An 18,301-nucleotide genomic window follows, 5' to 3' on the forward strand; every position below is an offset into this window, starting at 1 on the left:
GCAATCCGCGGTCTAAACGAGCCGGCTACAGGTCTGGTTCCAGAACGCCCGCGCCAAGGAAAAGAAAGCTAGATTGGCGGCAGGACTGCCGGCCGAGGGCTCGGCCGTGCAGCCGCACCGCGGCCCGACCGGGCCCGACGAGTGCAGGCTCTGCTCGGTCCGGTACTCGGCGAAGTCGCCGCTCCAGGAGCACGTGTTCTCGCGACGGCACATCGAGTCGGTGCGCGTCGCCGTCGAGGAGGGCAGCTTGGTGCCGCCGACGCCCGGCGCGCCGATCACCCCTGCCGGGAACGTGGCCGCAGCAGCCGCAGCCGCAGCCGCAGCTGCCGCCGCGGCGGGAATGGGGAATGCGTCGGTGGTCGGCCCAGCCGGCCAGCAGACCAGCCAGCAACAGCAGTCGGACGAAAATATGATGTACGGATCCTTGTTCCTTCACCCCACGGCGATGTTCCAGCCGCAGCAGCAGCAACACCCGGGTGCCGCGACGCCTAGCACGGCTACCACCACGCCCGGTGAGTGCCTCGCTGACCTCTTAGACTCGTAAGCGACCGTTCGACACGCGTCTTGTTCGAAATTCGGTGAAATCGCCCGCGACGAGCTCGTGTTTTTTTCGTTGATCCCCAGGACAAAGGATATTCGTTTTTCTTTTCTTTTCGCGTTTCCTGGACTGCCAGGACGAAACTTCTCGTCCCGGGAACGTGCAAGAATCTCTTTTCTTCGTCTTTCGTTTTTTTTTTCGTTTCTTTTTAATGTTCGATCGAGAGCCTGAATTTCGAACTTGCGCGAGCCACGTCGTCGTTGTATGTTATGCACGTGACTCTTCGTTCGTACACCGCGCGTGTAAGCGTACAGCTGTACAATTCGGCCCGTGTGATACTCTAGGGGGCCGCCCGTCGAAACTATGGAATTATTATACGGAGATGTTTCGAGAGATCTTTACATGTATAGTGCGAATATAATATACCCAGAGCTAGGCAATACTGAAAGTTCCTATCAGATGACTATTCTAGCGTAAAACATAGAATGCGAAAGGGCGAAAGAGAGAGAGAGAGAAAGCGTGTGTGCATGTATACGTGCGTGTAAGAGAAAGAAAGAGAATTTAGGAGAGAAAGAGCGCGAAAGAAGAAGAGGAAGTGTATGCAAGTGAGTTAAGAGAGAGGACGTGCATCGAGCAATTAGCTTTTAAAAATAGACGTTCATCGTAACCCGAGAGATACAGATTATTACGAACTTTATTATTATATTTTATAATGGATCCTTAGTACTATCCATTTCGACTATTACTCGAAGCGTTTGATGCATTATAGTATAGCCAGAAAGAACGGAGAATACATTGCCTTTAATTTCCTACGTAGCGTAGTAAAGTATCACCCCCGCCCCGCCCCGCCCCTCCCGCTCCCTTTGTCTAATCAACCCCCTCACCGAAACTTTCATCTTTGTTTCTCCCTGTTTCGATTTTACATTATTAATATTATTAATATTATTATTTTTATTTTGATTATTATTATTATCGTCATTTTCATCATTATCACCGTCATCTCTTCGTCGTCATTATCCGCGAAGCCATTCCAACACCGTGTCATCCTATACGGTGAGAGAACCCATCCAACACATGCTCCTAGCACATTACGCCTAAACGCTGTAAATACTTCGCGAGCGTTCACACTGTTTTTCGTTTTGAGGCCCGGATAGGGCCCCTTTTGCCTAAGAACGGTCCCGATTCTGGCCTCCAATACGCACGATCCATTCACGGATTAACTGCGCGTTTCGCGCACATTTAATCATCCCCCATGTTTTATTGTCCTTCATCATCCCCATACCTAGCCACGTCTCGTATCAACACCCTCCTTTGCATCCCCTGTTTGTGAGTCCTCGCGACGCGACAGAATCCTATTTGCCATTTACGACGACATCGATTTTAATCAGGGCTAGTACTAATTATTATTATTATTATTATTATTATTATTAATTATTATTATTATTAATTATTATTATTATTATTATTATTATTTTATGCGTTAGTTTATTTATGAGTTCCCTTTTTGTGATAGCCACACTCTCGCCTGCAGCACGCCATCGAAAACGAGGATACACGCGTACATACTCGTCCTCATACGCGACACGTCTCGACTTTGATCAATCAGACGTGCATTACTTTCCATCTCGCTTCTTCACCATTGTCCCTTCTCGTGTCTCTCGTTTACATGTTTTTGTTTCTGTCGTTCCCATTTTTAATTGTTTCCGATGGTTTCATTTAGATTTCGAGCGCACGCGCGTGACCACGCGTTCGTAGCTGACAAGGGTGTGGCTCCGTTTCTCGCTTTTTATTTCCCTTCGCCGACGCAAACACACACACACACACACACAAAATCCACACACGTCTACACGGAACATACGGTTGCATTGCCACCGTACAAGCACGGGACACGCGTTGATTAAGTTTGACACCACACATTAACACGTACGTACACACGAACGCGCGCACATACAGACGGAGATCTACGCACTCAACACACAACCATACGGTTACACGCACAAGATACAATGTTATTGTATGTCGGTCCTACTATTTTTTGTGTATATAGCTTCTTATTATTAATTATTATTATTATTAATAATTATTATTATTATTATTTTATATTAATAATATTATATTATTTTTCCGTTCTAGTCTAAAATAAAGCTATACTATCATAAGATTAATCTTTGGTTTGTCTCTTATTTGAAGTTTTCATCCGTTTGTCCTGTATTTCATCCCTCCGCCCTGATTTTCTTTCTCGTTGTTACCTGTTCTGGTAAGTTCTCATGCACGCTTGATACCGCGTTCGACGCGGTTCACGACGATGGCGTTCGACGACCGATAGACCGCGTTATTACAATGATTGTCGGCGTCGAAATCAACCGCATTTCATAGTATTCTCGCCAATTGAGCGCACACGAGTCTCTAGTCGAGAATCTAGTCATTATTACGCCGCACGAGAAGCGTGTGAGCAACGCGCGACGCTAAAGAGGAAACGGGATAGATGATGGACGTCGTGCAACTGAAAAATCGTTTGCTAATCGACAGTGTGAGACGTCGATTGCTCCTAGCGTTAGCTAACTGTCCTCGTGATGGTGCGCTAAGAGGAAATTAAACGGGATTCGTACAATGTACGAATAGTACCAGGGAATACCTATATTACTATAAAAGGAAAAAGTTTCATAGTTTGATGGTAAACGAGTATCACATGTTTCCCAGGTTGAATCACGAAACAGATCAATTGTAGAGTAAGTGCAACCATTTTTCGCTTGATGTCACGTAAACGTGAAGTTCTCAGGCCCACTGCACACCATTAAAATGAACCTCCTGCACTCATCTCTAATGCATCGTGTCGAAAGAAACCATTTCTCAATATCCAATGAAACCAAACAAATGTTATGCTCCACAGTTGAAGTAATAACGTTCCTATCAGTTTCCAAACAGCAAACAAAAACGATCTCCCGCAGGATCTCGGCGTTAGGTGACAAGCTGCGCGACAAAAAAACACGACCGGCGAAGAGTTAATTCGGTAGTTCGACGTAGCTAAAAAAATTTCATTCGTGTTTCCTCGGACTCGGGTTTGGAATCCGAAGTTGCTTAATCCCACGGACCCACTTGGTAGATTTCAATTACTGCTGAAAAAACAATAGGCACGCGAGGGGCTGGTGGACGAAGGGGAAGCGGAGTGTACGGCTATTGACAACGATGACTTCGTAATTGTTACGTGACTTATAGGCTGACTTTCTAAGGTTTTGTCGATCGGCCGGCCGGTAATTAGTCGCGGTACTTTTTCGAGGCGTCTCCGGTACAACAATGGAGGCGATCTATACACGGCGATGCGTGGGGGAGGGCGGATGATTGCGAGTTGCGGGCACCATTGTACACACGGTCATGGTCGGCGTTGACGGGCCCGTTCACTGCCACCGACACCATCGGCCGAACGAAATTCCCCAAAGGACGCGATTCACGGGCTGAATGGAATGAGACACGTCGAAGGAAAACGAGAACAAAGGGTTCGGATATTCACTCGGAAAATTGATTCCATAGTGACGACCGAGCCGTCGGCGCATTTCAACTCGGCCGCCCCGTCCCCCTCACCCCTTTGTACGGCAGTCACGACAAAGGCGAGGTATTCCTTGTAAATCTAATAATCCTTTGTTTAGCCTCCGCGTAAACATTTCACGCGTGAAATCTGTGGATGAAACTCGTTTTTAATAAGATCGTCCCTTCCTTTTTATTAACATATCTTGGATGGAGTTTGAGAACGAATCCGTGATGAATCGTGTGTTCTTAACCTTTTGCATTTGAGAAATGACTCTCGTTTTGATATAACAAAATTATAAAGTTTTATATAGAATAAGATTTGTATAGTGCGTCAGTACGTGAAATATTGAAATAACATAGCTTATGTTATTAATTTATGTTTTCTCATTAGTCACTTTCAAAGATTCTCATCTATACCTCATTGGAAAATATCGAATAACACTAGAGAAAAACTTTCGAGTGTAAAGGGTTAATTCACGTTGGTCACTCGTGAGATTCATTGATAAAATAATCGCAGCTATTCCTAATTGAATATAACCTATACGCCAGGTCGGGAACGCAAGAATTGCATTGTCGGGTTACAACAATTACACGCTATGAATAGAATATTAGTTCACAACAGACATTGCGTTTCTTCAACACAAGATCACAATGCCATTACTCTAATCTCGAAAAGCTCTTAAAAATCCGTTCATACCTTCGAAAAATATTCATCTCGAAATAAGCATATGAATATCCGGTAGGTATGAAAGGAATCTGCATCTTAAAGTAACGATATTATATCGTCTTCGCACAATCACCTCCATCTGGAATAGCAAATGATCCAATTCCAGAGTACCGGAAGACATAGAATATTCAAGGTGATCCCTAGTCACGTGTCTGAAAAAGAATCTCTTACCTTTCATTTCGTGAAGGGGGTAGTTCGCTAGAAGCAGCCCCGAAAAATTGGAGAGGCGCGTAAAAATTCATGACGCGAACCCTTTCTCTCTCTCTCTCTCTTTCCTTCTCTCTCCCTCTCTATCTTTCTCTCTTTCTCTCTCTCTCTCTCTCTCTTTTTCTTTAGCTTTCTCTCGGTGGCTCGTGACGAGCCACGTGTCATATTCTACAATGGGCCGGTGCTGCACACGTTATTCTGAAAATACCGTGTGTTAACGCAAGGAGGTGGCCCCAGGGTCGCGACAGGCCCGCGACACGAAAAATACTGGTATGTTTTGTACCGGGGCGGGGGGAGAACGATTTTATACGCGCGATTTGTGAAATTATGCAAAACACAGGACGAGCCGCACAAAAGGACGCTGTTGATTCGCGTGCGCGCAGGGTGTGTAAACGACTCGTATGGCAGGCACGTGGCACCGTCGACGGGGGAATGCAAATGATAACTGATCTCTGAGGGTTGGACATTCTTTTTGTTACCGGCACCGACGGCTCGCACGAAAGTCGCGGGACCGGGGATACGTAGTACGTATATACGTGGCCGGTGATCGTGAGCAAACAACAGGCATCACCCTCGAATACCCTCTGCGATCCAATTAGCTGTCCTTCTCACGGAGAATTCATCGGGGGTAGCTTCCTACGCATGAAACGAGGCCTAATTAGCTGGTTGAATTTGTAATTGCGGTTACGTAACTGTTTATTCTCGATTTCCGTGCTATTACATAGGTCAGCGGTGAACAAAGTTTTATACGAATAACAGATGGGACGTAGGATTGATGAGTGTAATTTTATTCGTACGATCTTAATACATAAATAATCGATTGTATAATTATTCGGTAGTTTTTTGAAGTCTTTGTGTCTGGCGTTATGCGTAAGGTTGATGGTTTTACGGAGTATTTCGTTAGGATTATTGGGATAACTGTTTTCGTACTGACTTTGGAAATTATTTTTCAAATTACTATATTACTTTTCGGTACATATATCATTTTGTATCATTAATTCATTGTTTCCCAGAAACTATTCGAGTAAGGCTAGACTCATTTAGCTTTCCGAAATCGTTGATCGGTCATCTGTATGTTGAACGTCCAAGAAAAACAACTTTATCTTAAAACCTCGGGAACTAATAGATATCAAAGAAACTTCGTTTACTTTAATGGCCCCACTTATCTTTCCTCCCAAACTTCTACAAAAAAAAGTGAAGAACAGATAAGAAATATTTGCAGTGACAAAACATTTACCATAAATCTTAAGCTCATAAACCAAATTCCAGATAAGCACAATATTTTAATTTACCCACGCGACAATCTTTCCTTTCAAAAATATAGTCTCAAATTACATATTCCACACTTTCATTTGGAATCATATTCCATCTTATCGAACCATTTGCAGAACACCCTGCCTAATAAGAAACTTGATCTACTATCACCAAAACAAAATCTCAATTTCCTTCGTACCATCCAACAAGCCGCTTCATCCATTCAAATATTCCCACCAGTTCCAGCTGATAATCCCAAAGAATGATTTATATTTAATCGTTAGTTACCGTACATCAATATCAACTAATATCTCACTCATAATATTTACTTTCACCCTGAAAAGTGATTTCGAGTCTCACTTACGACATCCAACTCGAAAATTCCTATCACCAGTAAGACACATCAAAGTAGTGCAAGGGGTTAGGTAATCTCCCTACGGTGCAGGCTATACACAAGCCGAGGGCAGCGCGTGGCGCGTCTCACACTACCAGTTAACGAACCACCCCTGCGGTACCTGCGTTCCGTCAGGTCGCAAATACGCGTGTTTACATCGAAACGTCCCACGCGATCCGAAATCACGGTAGCGTCCGAGAGTGGTCGTAGAATCGACAGCCCGAACGAGTTCACTCGGGTAGAGGATCTCTCCCGGTGGAAAGGGCCTTGGGGACGCCACCAGGTAAGAATTAGCATGCCGCGAGGTGCTCGAGCCTTCCTTTTTTCTGTTCCACCGGGAACGTCGGGGTACCCTCTTCGCGGTCCTCGTTTATTCGCCTTTAATCCCTTCGGCTTCGAACGCTAGGACCGCACGGTCGACTCTAAGGTGGCGGCGAACGGAGGAGTATTTCGAATCGGTTCGTCTCTCCCACTTCCTAGCGTCCTTTTTCTCCTCCTCCGCCTCTCTCCCAGCTCCTCCTCCTCCCCTCGCCCCCTCCCACCGTGCTCCTCTCTGTTAACCGTCCGCGTTCCATGTCCTTCTCCTTTCTTCTGCCGTGTCCCAGGCCATATGTTACCCGATACACGGCAGAGCTATTAATTATATCGATCTATATAGGCAGCGTAGTTAGCCGTAGCAGCGAAAAGCAGTACCGGGCCCGGCAACGCTTTATGGTTCTTCTTCCCCCTTGATCGTTCTCCTGTCCCTCTCTGCCTTCCGCTCCGACAACGGGGTGAGAACGTGAAAAAAAAGCAGAAAATAAAAGAAGAGAAACACCGGAGTCTCGCGCATTGCACAGAAATACATAAAACTCGGCTAAAGACATAAATCATTAGGGCCCGGCGTCGAGGAACTATTATGTGACTCATACCGGGGTACAGAGATCAGACCTGGATCCGTGGAGAAGGGAGCCGAAAAAAATATTGCTGCAGGGGCTGCCAGCTCGACCCGGGGTTGCGGTAATCGTCGACGACGCGTTCTCTTTTTTTTTCGCCTTTATCTCGAATGAAAAAGATGGAAACCCGGCGGCTAGGCTGTAGGTAGGTTTATTTGTTAATTGAGTTTTTGGGACTGCCGGGAGGTTAACGACTCCGTGGGGACGGGTTTCGAATCTTCGGTGCAACGAATGCGAGGTTGGCGAGGATTAATTGCGTGTTGTTTATCGGATACTGATTTTTATATCGAGCTCGAACCGTTGGAACGAATTATTCCTTTCTCGGACTAGGTTCATTTAACTTTGAGAGAGATTTTTTCTTCATAAGTATGTCGTAAATTCTAAAATGAGAATAAAGTTTCTTCATTTCTCTTTTCAACGTCCATTAAAATTAGTTCAGCTTGTTTATCAGAGAACGGAGAGCCGTAAGTCAAGATTCGTCAGATTTAATGATCATTCTTTGACACGGACTCTAACATGATTCAGTTCACTTAGCATATCATCAGAGAAACGATGTTTCTTCCATGAAGAAATGTTTCAGACCGTAGAAAGAATTGCGACCGTGTCGGACGTGTTAAAACGTTCTGTGAAGTTCGAATTCGATAGAGCGTTTCTCGGGTTGTTTACTTTCGGCGAGCGCGGGCGTGTGTAACGAGAAATTCCGGGAAGAATTTCATTTGGCCCTTGGCCCAGGTAGACTTCGCGTCGGGCTGAGGTGCTGAGAGGAGATGGCGTGAAACGAGTCACGGGAGAGTCCATTCGTGAATAAGCTAGTAAAACCAGCGAACTACAGAGGGGCCGGGACTTCTCTTCCTTCCGCGCCGTACTTTTTCGGAGGCGCTACTGGAATCCGGCAAAAAAACTTACCGGTTGACTACTGGTCACTCTAATGCTCGCCTATAACATGCCACGTTGTATCCAACACCGTATAGTGGTACAGATCGTACCATTAAGAGAAAAAAAGTCGAAAATCGAAGGTAAAAAGATGCAAGTATCGGTGAATATTTTTTTCTATAGAATTATAGAATTTATTAGGAAACATTTCTCTGTTGCAATTCTATCTTTCTAATTATATCCTAAAAATTTCGAAGTACGGACTAGTTTTTATTACTATTCTCTTTTCATACCACTGACATTAAGAATACTATTATTTTTTAATATTACTATTATTCACAATACTGTTATTTTTTAATAAGTATTATTGTTACTTTAAAAATACTAACAGTTTTCTTTCTGTTGATCAATAACAAACTGTCTTTGGATATTTTCCTTTTAACCCGAGGATTTGAATGAATCAGCGCCGGTACCGCGTCCGACAACGCTTTCTGGTGGCGTCGCGCCGCTTTCGGTGACCCCGACGCCGCGAAAACGATTCCGGAACGGTCGACAGGTGTTCAAGTAGCGCGATCAAAGATTGCTCGGACGGAGAAACTCGTTAGAAAAATTGGTTCCGGGCGACCGGCGAAATGGCAGTGACTCTTTTTGCCCACGGATCGTTTCGCTTTTATCTCATCGGTGCGACTGTTTCGCGAGAATGTAGGGGGTAACGTGTTCCGCGATCGCCTCTGAACTGGTTTTCTTTTCACTTTCCTGAGATTTATAAACGAACCATTTTAATGATTCGGCTTCATTATGTTGCTGGTAAGAAAATATTGTGGCGAAGTAAATTGAGAGAAATAAGACCTCATTCTTCGGCGTGTATAGTGTTGTGGTTATACCATTTCATGGTATATTATCTTACAGGAAAATAATGGAAAGCATGTTCGGAAGGCCAGTTTATTTATTCAATTTAATAGTAGTTTCCAATTATTTTAATAATATAAGCACAACGAGCAACAAAAAGGAAGGAAGACACGGGAACATTCAATACATTTCGGTATGTAATTATGGTGATTTCGAGATCTTCTGTTGCCGAAGATAAAATTATAAAATTGTAAGGTTTCGCTACACAACTGATAATGTGTGCTTACGAATTGGCAAATAAAAGAATATTATATTAATGCCAGAAAGTTGGTCGGTAAACCGAGAATAATTTCCAACTGTAGCGTATGTTCTATTTCCAATTCCCATTCTCCGAGAAATGATAGGCGGCTGTAACATTGAACGTAATTCCCTTCCGCGAAATTAATAAAAATTGTGACAATAATTCATCACCGTTCCAACGCGACTGGATGCACCGCAAAAATTTCACCGCAATTGTGCGTGGATGATGCCAAGGCGACCGAATTGTTACGGGCGGAGAACGATGGTACCATAAACTCCACGAAGGCAACACGGCGAGACGAGTTATGGCAATGATGCCGGGAGTTCCACGCATGACTCGGCACGATGCAAGTACCGATGGACCTTGAGGCAATCAAAAAAGAGTAAACTCGCTCGGTATCTTGATGTGGACGGGCAGTCAGCAATACAAAAGAATCGGACGCTAATTATCGAAATTTTATAGTGTTACAGTTTCGCGTGCTATCTTCTATGACGAGAACTTTTACGAAGACATTACATTTCGCATCGTTCGGATTATTTCAATTAAATCTTTCACGCAATGGACGTTGAGAAAATCGCTGTGCCCTTGCTTCTTGTATTATCCGTTCCCGTTTTACAGAATGCTTTGGCGGAAAATATAGTTAACGAAGTTTTTGCGTTATCCCAATAAAATTTCGTATTTTCGTACGAATAAAATTGGATAAATGAAACGGTAACCGTATACAAAGGAGACAGTTTTATAGATAATATTGTAAACGAGTAGAAACTATACGATACTATTTAAGTTACGCATTGTTTATTGTATCGAAGAACATTTGTCTTTCGTAAATTGATAGTTCCTCTGTACGAGACATTTTTTTATTATCGGAAAGACAATAAGAACATATTTTATTGTGTCACTATCGCGCTCAACAAAAGTTAATAAATATTTACAGTAAATATTGCTTTAACTTCTTGTCAGTTGAGATTTGAAGTGTATAGAAAAATGGAGCACATAAAGTCATTGGTAATGCTTTATTAATATTTGACTGACAGTAATGCAGAACAGAATGAAACGTGCGATTCGCGTTGCATTAAACACATTAATGGTTCTATGATATATGTGGCCTTAATCTATCATTATTTCACATTATTCATAATGTTCACAAATTAGACGTAATACACCTCAGTGTTGCGTTCCAATGCGTAATAGAAAAATTGTAACAGTACAATGGATACAATGTTAACCGTATTTAAATCTACCAGTCGTGGCAATCAAAGATCTCTTGTGTCGAACTCTGTCATTTGTATACAAGATACGGCATCGCTCGCACGTGGAGTAAATCGTCCTTCGGACTCGTATTTAATGCCAGCTTGAAATATGTATCTGAGTCACGTGATTTGGAAAGCACGTGTTTACATTTGAAGTTTCAACAAGAAAATAAGTATAAATATTTGAGATCCGCTGAATACTGAATAATTATTTCGGTGCACGTTGATTCACGTTTTCACAGAAATTCAATTGTAAAAAACTTAACGACACTTTTAGTGTCAGGATTAATAACTCCACAATTCTCTTTTTAAAAAGCCAACAACCTTCTACAGAGTTGAGAAATATAAATAAATAACACTAATCTATTACTACACATTACTATACATCTTCACAAAAGCATCCAAGTTTTATAAAAGTTAACACGTTATAAGAATTTTACATGTATAATACCTATGCAACATCTATCTTCCTATCAAATAATTATCTAAAACTGTTCAAAATAGAATCTCAGCGTAAAGCTTAAACAATAAGTCATTCAAAAACTGCCTATCAACACTCCAACGTACCAAAACAATATCTCTATCACTTTCCCCTAAAACCATCCATTATCTCCCCAACAACTCCCGAAGAATAATTCGTGAACGTGTCATTTTCACCCATCCGGCAGTCTCAGTATCAACATTACCGAGGAGGCCGTGTTCCGAATTTTTCACGACCCGGGGTAACAGCGTGCACACCGTAGGGCACGGCGAATCTCGCGGATGCCTCGGTAAGGAGGTACACGTAGCCGGGTGCACGGGTGGTGGCTCGGTAGCCGAGGGTCCTACGGCTGCGACCGCAGATCGCAAGGATCCGCGGCCGAAGACGCCGGCTGACGGCGGTGGTTGATGTTGTTGCCTGAATTATACTCTGATTATACTCCGAGTACGCGGCGGCTATGATTAAACATTAAACAACGCCATTACGCGGACCGAGAAGGAAAAGCGGGATGAAGAGAGCGCGATAGGTGGTGGCGGCGGTGCTCCGAGCCCGCTAGAGGGGGGAAGGACGAGGAGGAGGCATACCAAAAAGGACGAGGAAGAGGGATACCGCTGGGAGGGTTCGTTCTCGTCGTCGTCAGGTGACCGCGGTCGCTCGTGTCCTCCTACGAGTTCAGGATTAGCTTGTAATTCCTTCGGCCTAGGCTCGCCGGGCTTCCCTTCTCCCCCGCAACCGCCTCCGCCGCCGCCGCTGCCCCCGCTGCTGACTGTTGCTGACTGCCTGCCTAACCAGAAACAGGAATACCAAGAAGCGTAATTAGCTATTCGCCCGCGAGAGGAGCCTATTTGCTTTACTGCATTCCGCGCCACCATTCAGGATGAAACGGGCTTGACAAGAGAAAAGAAAAACGGGGAGAAAGGCGGAGAGGGAGAGAGACAGAGAAACGGAGAGGGGAAATGGGAGAAAGAGAGGGAGAGCCAGCGAACCGGGTATGGTCCTGTGATCGGCAAGGTGGATGATCCTAACGAGCCGCATCGAGCCGAAACAACGATAGATCCGAGGCTCCGCGTGCCGCTGACGATTGTTCGGCGAACTTTTATACGGCCGGCATCACGCGAATAAATTGAAACTGGATGATAAATGACGCGCCGCGCGTGATTCTGTGAATCTGATCCTCCGAGGATCCTCACAATGGACGCATTTTTGTTCGGGCCCGTGTTGTTCGCGTCGCTCGCTGCCGAGCGTTGCGTAAACGTGTTACGTGGACTTTGTAACGCTCCTCGAGATGAAGATATTGTCTCCGTCCGTTGGAAAACGGTTTTTTCGTGTACGCGGGGTATCAAAATTGTAAGATCTAGGGAGTTCGTTCTTGCGGGAAAGAATGGTTTCATGGGATTCGATCGATCGGGGTCTTAAACTTGATGGTGGGGTCATTGAGCTCCATTGTCCCCCCGCGTTATATACTTCTCGTTCATATATTCTTTAAAACGCAATTAAGTTTGAATTATTAATTTCATATCTACTTTCATATCCTCCATAAATCGAATGTTATTCATACAATAAACGATAGAACAGCTGCACTTTTTTATCATTGGCTCATTAACCCTTGTCTTATGATTTATTTTACAACTGCGCTGGCTGAAGTTACTTTACCATTAAAAATTCATTAGAAGAAGGGAACTTTGTACCCCCTGTCTGCATTTACTACAATGATCGACAGTAGGAGAATCGACAATGGAAAAATGATATTTCATTTCAACTCAAGCGAGTATAGTAACAGTTACATTTACTTCTATTCGAAACGATTGTCACAAGTCTAACACGATATTATAAGACAAATGGTTAGAACTACGTTTACGAAAAAGTCCTTGATAAAAACGCTTCTTCGCCGGTCACCGCAATATTCCAGGCAACCGTCGAATCCAGACCGAGGCGCAAACTCATTTCCTTTCCGCGGCGTGGCCGGGGCCTCAATCTTTTCGTCGGTGGACCGCGAGCCGGAAGGGACGCCGACCAGTTTAAATAATTTTCTCGGGATCATGTCGCGATTCTTCGGGAGCGTGAAACGTGACTGCCATCAAGCTGTTCATCACGGTTCACGTCGGACTTCGGTCGGCGTAATCCACTTTAATGCACTCCTTACCCTGATCTTCCTACCTTGTACCCGGACGGGCGCGTCGTGGAAACGCGATTTTCGAGTTGAACCGCCGTGATGGAAGGAACGGCGACGAGACCCGGCCGCGGTCTGCTACGTGACGTTGCCACGTAGTTATTCGTCGTCGCCCGTGGCCGTGTACGCCACAAATACGGTTAGTTACAGGCCGACTCAAATCGCCTGACCAAACAACGAAAATTATGGAACGGCTCTACAGCGCGCAGTATTCGGACCGGTTCTGTTTTTATACGAATCAAGTACGATCGGGGAACACTGTACAATAATTAGCACTTAATGCTTTTGATCAAGGTGACCACTAACGACTACTAGGATTTTCGTATAGCAGTGATTCCAGTTGTAAAGCTTTTTAATATTTGAATCATGGTATAAGCGAACCTCAATATGTCGTTCTTGTTTCCTTTGTTTGGAAGTAATTTTAATGAGTTATCGAGCGTTAAGCATTCGCAGTCGAAAAGATTAATAGGTTCTTGGTAAATGAAATTTTAAGTATTCGTGGCTACGTTTAAATCAGTAATTGGTTGTTTCTTTGATGTGAAAGGTAATTTTCAAGAGTAAAAAATGCTGGTCTGTGGTTTATTGCTGATAATAACTCGATCGTTGGATCTAGTAACACGTGTAATTTGTGTTAAGGTTACAGATTGATAAGCGTTGATTAAGGAATACATAACGAAGCGAAGGGAAATTGTGTGAAATCACACGTGAATAGGAAAGACCCTATCAAGGATCGAACAGGAAGATAACGATGCACTTTATGCATCTTTAAACAATTTCTTTTATCTGGTAGCTTCTATTTCATTAATCAACTTTCTTTTTATTCGCATCCATAGAAAATTAGCCCGATTTATTTTACAGTTTGCAAACCGCTTCGAAATGGACGATAAATAACCTGAACATTTCACGTTACACGACTGGCGCGAATTTAAAAGACGGCGGAATGCTTGGTCGAGATAGTTAGAACGAAATTGAAATCAGGCATAATTTAGTTGATTATAGAAAATCACTGGACACTGTTGCAAATGGCCAACGGCATTTCCTTTTCATCTCGGTGGGGCCGACAAAGAAAGCGCGACTCTTCCTTTCCCATTTCGAGCAGGTTTTCCTGCCTGTCGTTTCCTTTTTCTCGGGGCGGCGGAACGTTACGCTCGCCGCCGTCCTCCTAACTCGCTTATAATAACTCCGCTGGCCGGCTAATGACGGGCCCGGTCCTGACATTATTGTTTCCGCGGCAGATTGCTCGGCCGCCTCCTCCGTCCACAATTATTCGGATAATTCGGTAGGCCGCTGTCGTTCCGACGCCAGTGTGACAAACTGCGGCGTCGTTGGTTGCACCCTTGAATTTCAAAGTGAAATCGTTAATCCACCGAGCGTAATTTATTCCCGTGGCAAGGGTGACTCCGTCGTTCTAATCAAATCGTTTAATTTTGCTGTAATTCGGATCTATTTGACGCTATCGTCTCTTTATTTTGTGACTACCGATTTGTTTAGACTTCTCTGATACATTTGCATCCTGATTCTGCTACAGATGTTTTTAAGTTTGATGATAGTGCAAGAAAATTCTGATTAGATCATGGATGTTTTAATGATGTGCGAAACGTATAGAAAAATTGAGGACCATGCCAGGGTTAAAGGTATTGAGAAATCAATCAATCCTGCGACCATTGAATTTTTATACGGCGAAACAATTTATCGCATTGGTAATATTAATTTATACCAAATAAACCAGGATTATATCAAGAACCGTTTGCAAGCAAATATTTAGTAAAATGGAAATTCAAATTTGTTTGACAAGGATGGAAATGATGTGTCTTGGAAACTCACTGAAATGTTTCTACTTGTTACGAACACGTATTAGTGGAAAGCATCTCGTGATTACGAGTTAATGCATTTTCTGTGTAAAACATGTTTAAGCTCTATCCGAGTTATCTATCACTGTTAAATCCGGAGGGGTTCAATAAACAGAAACATAAATAGAGTTTACAGGGATCTTTTTTAGATTAGTTATGATAACGAGATGTTTCGGGACGCGAATCACTGGGGGTAGACGAAGAAAGGAATTAAAGATGGTTGTGATCGCCGTTGGATCGCCGCCAGAAACGTCGAACGTAACAAAGTTTTTCGGGCTTGCCGGCGTCGATAAGAGATTCAGCGGGGGTGAGGGGGGCGCATCGCGTATTAGGAATTCATATCTTGGCCAGGGTGGGAGGCTTCTCAAGTGTGATCAATACAGAGTTATTTTTATGAACAGCGATACTCAATCCGGGGAGTGTCACTCGGAGAAAATATCTTTTGCGCTTCGAGATCAACACGTGTATAAAATGCTTAATTTATATTATTTATTAAAAATTAATTCTTCTTTTTGTCGATAATAGATAATTAATCCAGAAAGTGTCATTCTAAGAAAATACGTTCTGCACTTAGAGATCAATACGTGCATAACATTATTAATTTATGCTATTAATTAGAAATTATTTTGTTTTATGAAAAACGTTGCTAGATCTGGATTATATCAGTCGAAGAAAATACTTTTCTCAATTAGAGATTAATACGTGCAGAAAATTATTAGTTTATATTAATCGTTAGAAATTATTTTTTTTTTATGAACAACAGTCGGTACTCAATCCGGTGAGTGTCACTCAGAAGATATCTCTTGTAGTAGATCGACGCGTACATAAAATCATTAATTTATAATGTTGTAACTCATTCTTCCCCGCCACTTTCTGATTTATCGCTAATAATATTTAAACACTGTTCATTGCCGTTCACATTTTAACGTTTCCCGGCAAGGAGAAAGTATAAAATACACCGCTGTATAAAAGAATTGCAATATGAAGGGAAGTGACGCGTTGATTGCGGATTTTACACGTTTGTAGTATAATAGAATGTGCGAAATTGAATAAAATATGAAACTTTATGCGCGTTTAAGAAATCTTGATAGAAGAATTATGTTTCTACTTTATTCTTATTTGTATAAATTCGTCTTCAAGAATATGAAGATTCTTAAGTATCGTTCATTGCTGCAGGTAATTCTCAAGACTTCCCTCAAGGTCGCGTGGACTTTACAGCTGTCAGCATTTTCCATAAATGTAGAATATAGCAAATAATTCAAATTTAAATACAAATTATTGATTACAAAACGCGCTGTGCTTCACGTATTATCCACCTATTCGTTACTTTTAATTCATACTTTTAATCGCAATTAATTACAATCGCATCTTTGACTCGATCGTCGAACAAAATTTTATTATACACACTGATAATTTTATATTCATCCTAATAACTTCATAATATTAAACTTTTATAAAATTCCTCTTAAAAATATTAAACGTTACAAATATTTCCAGAATATCGGTTAAAAATGTAATTCGAAAAATCACCGTGTAAATATTTCTCCACGCAGTCTCCAAGACTTCATCAACATTTTAATTTTATCAAATTCTGCGTTACTAATATATCGAGTCATCCCGTAAATACTGTTAAAGCAATTATAATGTAATAATTGACAATTTAGACAATTTATAGATAATGAAGGGGAATATGTTTTAGATTGAGAACAGTTTCGTTTATCTGTATCTTTAAAAATAAAAGAGATATATAATAAAACCGCATTATTTATGGATGGACGCAATATAAACAATCCGCAGCTTTATTACAAACATCTCCGGAATAACGGTTTGAAACATAATTTGAGAACCGCCGTGGAAAATGCTTCTTCGCGCAGTTTCCGATATTCTTGGCATTCCAGCCCTTCCACGGTTTCAAAGTCCGTCCGGGGAATGAGTGGCCGGGGGTTGGTAACGGGGGTAGCAGACGTACATTAATAACCAGAAGATACGTATCTCCCGTATCCGCCGTTCGAATAAGGAAATACATCCCTTGTAGAAATGTGTGACTAACGGGTGGAAGCTCGTGCGGAGCTTGTTAGGCAGAAACGAGGAAAACTCGCACCGCGATTCTTTTTACTTATTTTCGGAGTATCCATCGGGTCCGCCGTCTTCTCCCCTTTATGCTGAATTATTCCTTTCCCGGCGTGAGATATCTTTCGATCAAACTCATACGAGAGCCACACATCCTACGCTCTGGAACAATTTCGCTTCGCTCGCGAGCTTTATTCGAACCCGGATCTCGAATGGAATTTTTCCGCCACTCCTATTACGCGAATTTCTTGTAAGTAAAACGGATGCCGGGAAATTTGTAACTTATATGTGAAAAGGAAAATAAAGGATCCGATGCTGGAAATCTTATCTTAATCTTTGTCAATTTGTTTTACGCTTCTTCTGCGGTGATTCGAGCTGTTCAATGAATTATTGGACCGAAATGAGGAATCCTGCGATATTCTCGTTCCTTTTAATTTAACCCCTTCTAACTACAGTTTGTTGTGATATTAAAAAACCTATTTTAACCTATTTTATACAAGATTAATTACATCATTGGTTATTGGAATAATTAAATTATACGTTTACAAGTTTCGATTCTGAACATTAAACTCTAACGTCGACGATACGGCGACATTCGTCTTTGTAAGTTTAATTTAACCACCGAGTAAATTAATTTCTTCAAATTTCCACGATTTCGAGAATTTGTATAATTTCAAGAAGGTTATGATATAAGTGTAGAAATGTCGGATAGAAGTGTTCTTCCTATCATTTCCTATACCGAGTGATTCAAATCGAATTAAAATCGGAACGAATACATTAAGTTACCTGTATTAAAAATGTGGAATTTTCTATACGGTCTCGTGGTTTCTAGAGCTGTCCGCAGCTGCCTGTAAAGGCGTGGAGCGTATAACTGGAG

General features: G+C 42.5%; 1 protein-coding gene across 4 annotated transcripts in view; it reads left to right on the plus strand.

The window, feature by feature from the left end:
- The window catches only part of zfh2 (Zn finger homeodomain 2), a 165,871-nt gene that overhangs the window by 59,235 nt on the left and 88,335 nt on the right, over positions 1-18,301 (plus strand). For all 4 annotated transcript variants that reach the window (XM_076367279.1, XM_076367280.1, XM_076367281.1 and 1 more), the window contains one exon: positions 32-512. In XM_076367279.1, coding sequence (XP_076223394.1) covers positions 32-512 — 481 coding nt within the window. The remainder of the gene's footprint in view (positions 1-31; positions 513-18,301) is intronic.

The sequence above is a fragment of the Nomia melanderi genome, chromosome 4 (genome assembly GCF_051020985.1).
Source record: "Nomia melanderi isolate GNS246 chromosome 4, iyNomMela1, whole genome shotgun sequence".
In the NCBI taxonomy this organism is placed as follows: domain Eukaryota; kingdom Metazoa; phylum Arthropoda; class Insecta; order Hymenoptera; family Halictidae; genus Nomia; species Nomia melanderi.